This window comes from Emiliania huxleyi, assembly GCF_000372725.1.
Source record: "Emiliania huxleyi CCMP1516 unplaced genomic scaffold EMIHUscaffold_501, whole genome shotgun sequence".
Taxonomy (NCBI): Eukaryota; Haptophyta; order Isochrysidales; family Noelaerhabdaceae; genus Emiliania; species Emiliania huxleyi.
Window position 1 is genome coordinate 2,357 of NW_005198237.1, and position 3,300 is coordinate 5,656.

Here is a 3,300-nt window from a genome sequence, read left to right on the forward strand (position 1 = left end):
CAGAGAGCCCGACACGCCGAGACCTCGGCGGCGTGTGGCAGGCCGCGAGAAGGCGTCGCGATGTCTACGTCTTGCTTCATAAAAGGAGTCTTGAGAAAAAGGACGGACGGAACACGCGGAACTGCCGTAATTAGATATTACGCGGGGCGAAGCCGAGCCCCGCGGAGGCTGATAGGCAGGGTCCGAGACCTCAGCAGTGTGGCGGGCCGCGAGCAGGCCGCGAGGGAGCGAGGGAGCGTCGCGCGGCGATGTCTCGTTCTTTCTGCTCCCCATAAACAAAAGAAAGCGCCGAATATAACTGCCCCCGGGGTGCGGGGACGGAGATGGAGCGACCACAGTCCACACGCGGAGGACCCCCGGAATCAGAGATATTCGAGCCGTAGGTGTGTCCTCCGTCCCCCCGCGCTCCATGCTCCATATGCACACCCCGTACGGCTTGAGATTACTAATAGTTTATACTGACGTATGTCGCCCCGCGCGTAGGCCGTACGTTAACCCGTGGGTAGCCGTACGTACGTTCAGTACGACTTTACACGACATGCCGCGATGCGGGGCATAAAGCCGTATGTCGTACGGGGTATGTGCGAACTGCGCGATGTGGTTGTGGATGTGCCCAGCTGCCCAAATGTGAATTTGTGCAAAATACGGGCATGGTGTGACAGGTACGTGCTACGTCCCAGTACCATATCTTTCACAGACAATTCATCATTCACTCCCGCTCGATCACCTCCGTCACCGCCTCGACCAGTGCCGCCCACGCCTCCTCCTCCCTCTGCCGACCGGCCACCTCCTCCGGCGTGAAAGCGCGCAACGCTTCCCACTCTCGCTCCTCCTCCGCCTCCAGCTCCTGCTTCGTGCGGCGGGTCGCTCGCCCGAGCGTCTCGGCGAGCACCTAGCGCCGCAAGCGAAGGCCGGCTGCTAAGGCCTCTGGAGGATGGTCCCGTGGGCACAAGTGTGCGGGCCGGGCGCGCCTCGGCGGCAAAGAGCGCCGCGTCGGCTAGAGCGAGGGCCTTCTTCTGCTGCGACTCGGCCTCGTCCTCCACCTCCACCGCCGCAACGTCAAACACGAACGCCTCCTCCTCCTCCTCCTCGACACGCCCTAGCGTTCGGCTCAGAGGCGCCGCGCCGCCACGACTGAGCGCGCCACTGACGGCGGCTTCGACGACGCGCGGGTCAAACCCGACGTCGAACTGCTGCCTGCCGGCCCCATCGACCGGCGGTGCCCCTCCCCCCGCGCCGCCGCCGCCTCTAGCAAGCGTGGCCGCATCGCGCAAGTCGCGCCAGCCTCCGCCGCGCGCCCCGTCGGAGGGTGCGGCGGAGGGCGCGCCGTACGCCTCCTCGACGGGGGGCACCTCCAAGGGGAGGGGCACCTCCAAGGGGAGGGCCTCTGGGGAGACGGCCCCTGGGGCGAGCGACGGAGCGGCCCTCGCCTCGCCACTGCCGCGGAGAGGCGACGTCAGACCGTCGAACGGCTGCAGCTGCCGCGCAAACGGCGACCCACGCGCCGCCTGCGCCGCCGAAGCGGCGTACTCGTCCCTCAGCGCCGCCGCCAGCTCGCGCACCACCGCCGCACTGCTCGGCGCCGGCCGCACCTCGGCGCCTGGCACACGCAGCGCGGCGGCCGCCTGCGTGGCAAGTTTGTGATGGCACGTGTCAGGGGCGCGTCCTGGACGTGTCCTCTCCCGGCCGACTGCGCGGCGTCCGCCTGCGACGCCGCCACGCGCCCCGCCGCGCGAGCGGCAGGCAGCACACCAAGGGCGACGGCGTCTGAGCTGTCCTTGGCGGCGCGAGTGACGAAGGCGGAGGCAAGCCTGTCCCATTCGAAGCGCCGCTTCAGGGTGGTGCATCACAACGGGGGGGAAGAGGGGGGGGGGGGGGAGGGGGAGGGGTACCGAAGCTCCCGTTGCGCCGCGGAGAGCTGCCGCTGCTGCAGCCGCGTGACGCGCTGCGCCTCGGGCGCATCCTGCTGCGCAAACGCGGCCAAGCGGCCGCCGTCCTCGCCGCCGCCGACCGCGGCGCCGATCGCCCGCCGCACCGGCGCGAGGGCGGGCGCGAGGGCGGGCGCGAGGTCAGCCGCCTCCTCCGCCAGCGTGGGCAGCCTGTGCAGCCAACACGACCAGCGGTGACTCGCCCAGCCGCCCCACCCCCTCCCGTCTCTCGGTTCCCAGCGGCCAGCCTGCCGCTCCGCCGCAGCGCCCGGTAGGCGGCAAAGTCCACCTCTGCCGTCCTTGCCGCGCCGGAGAGCGCATCGGCGGCGAGCGAGGCGAGCAGCGCGGCGCGCTCGCCAAACGAGTCAGAGCTATCCGGCGAGGCCTCCTCTGCTCCGGCCTCCTCTGCTCCGGCCTGCCCCTGCCCCTGCCCCTGCCCCTGCTGCCCCTGCTGCCCCTGCTGCCCCTGCTGCCCCTGCTGCCCCTGCTGCTGCCACGCGGGCGCCTCGAGGCTGGCGAGCCACCTCTGCTTGGCAGCCTCCTCGCGCTCCGCCCGCCCCCACGTCGGCGCCTGCATCCGCGCGAGCCACGCCGCCTTGGCCTCCTCCTCGCTCCTCTCGCCGCCGCCGCCACCCGCCCGCTCCGCCTGCCCCGCCGACTCCGCCCGCTCCGCCTGCGCCGCCGGCGCCCGCTCCGCCTCCTCCGTCCGCAAACGCGCCAGCTCCGCCTCCGCCGCCTGCTGCCGCGCCCTGCTCGCTGCGGTGGCGGCAGCGAGCTCAGACAGCGCCGCGCCGCCCGCCTCGCCGCCCGCCTCGCCGCCGCCGACCGGCTCTTCAGGCGCCAGGAGCTCGGCGACGGTGTTGACCGCCCACTCTGCGATCTCGCGGCCGAGGGCGGTGGCGTTGCCGACGAGCGCCTGCGCGGAAGGTGGGTGGGTGGGAGGGGGGGAGGGTGGGGGGGGGGGGGGGGAGGGCCTTCGGGTTGGCTCGGGCGGCAGCCATAAAGGGGGGGGGGGGGGGGGAGGTTCCCCCCCCCCCCCCCCAGCCCCAAAAGGGAGGAGTTGGGTTAAGGGGTCTCCTGCAAATTCGGGGGAATTTTGGGTTATTTTTTGGGGCTTGGGGGGGGGCGCCCCCTTCTTGGCGAGGTTCTTGAGGGGGGCATTTGGGGGGAGGAGGGGGACCCCTTCCCCAAAAAAAGGGGGTTCCCCCAAAAAGCTCCCCCCCCCCCGAACGGAAAAGGGGGAAGGGCCCCTCCAACCTTGGGGCCGAATCCGTTCATTTTTCGGGGGGGGGCCGAAAAAAGGGCCCCCCCTTCCCCCCAAAGGGGGGGGGGGGGGGCCCAAAGGGGGGGGCCCAATTTTAACGCCCCCCTT

At 71.2% G+C, this 3,300-nt stretch overlaps 1 protein-coding gene across 1 annotated transcript in view; it reads right to left on the reverse strand.

Moving 5' to 3' along the window:
• Positions 1-709: 709 nt before the first annotated feature.
• Positions 710-3,300, reverse strand: part of EMIHUDRAFT_119572 (hypothetical protein) — a gene marked incomplete at both ends in the record, with an annotated part of 3,341 nt that continues 750 nt past the window's right edge. The window contains 4 exons of the mRNA XM_005766644.1: positions 710-892; positions 951-1,334; positions 1,371-1,625; positions 2,218-2,844. Coding sequence (XP_005766701.1) covers positions 710-892; positions 951-1,334; positions 1,371-1,625; positions 2,218-2,844 — 1,449 coding nt within the window. The remainder of the gene's footprint in view (positions 893-950; positions 1,335-1,370; positions 1,626-2,217; positions 2,845-3,300) is intronic.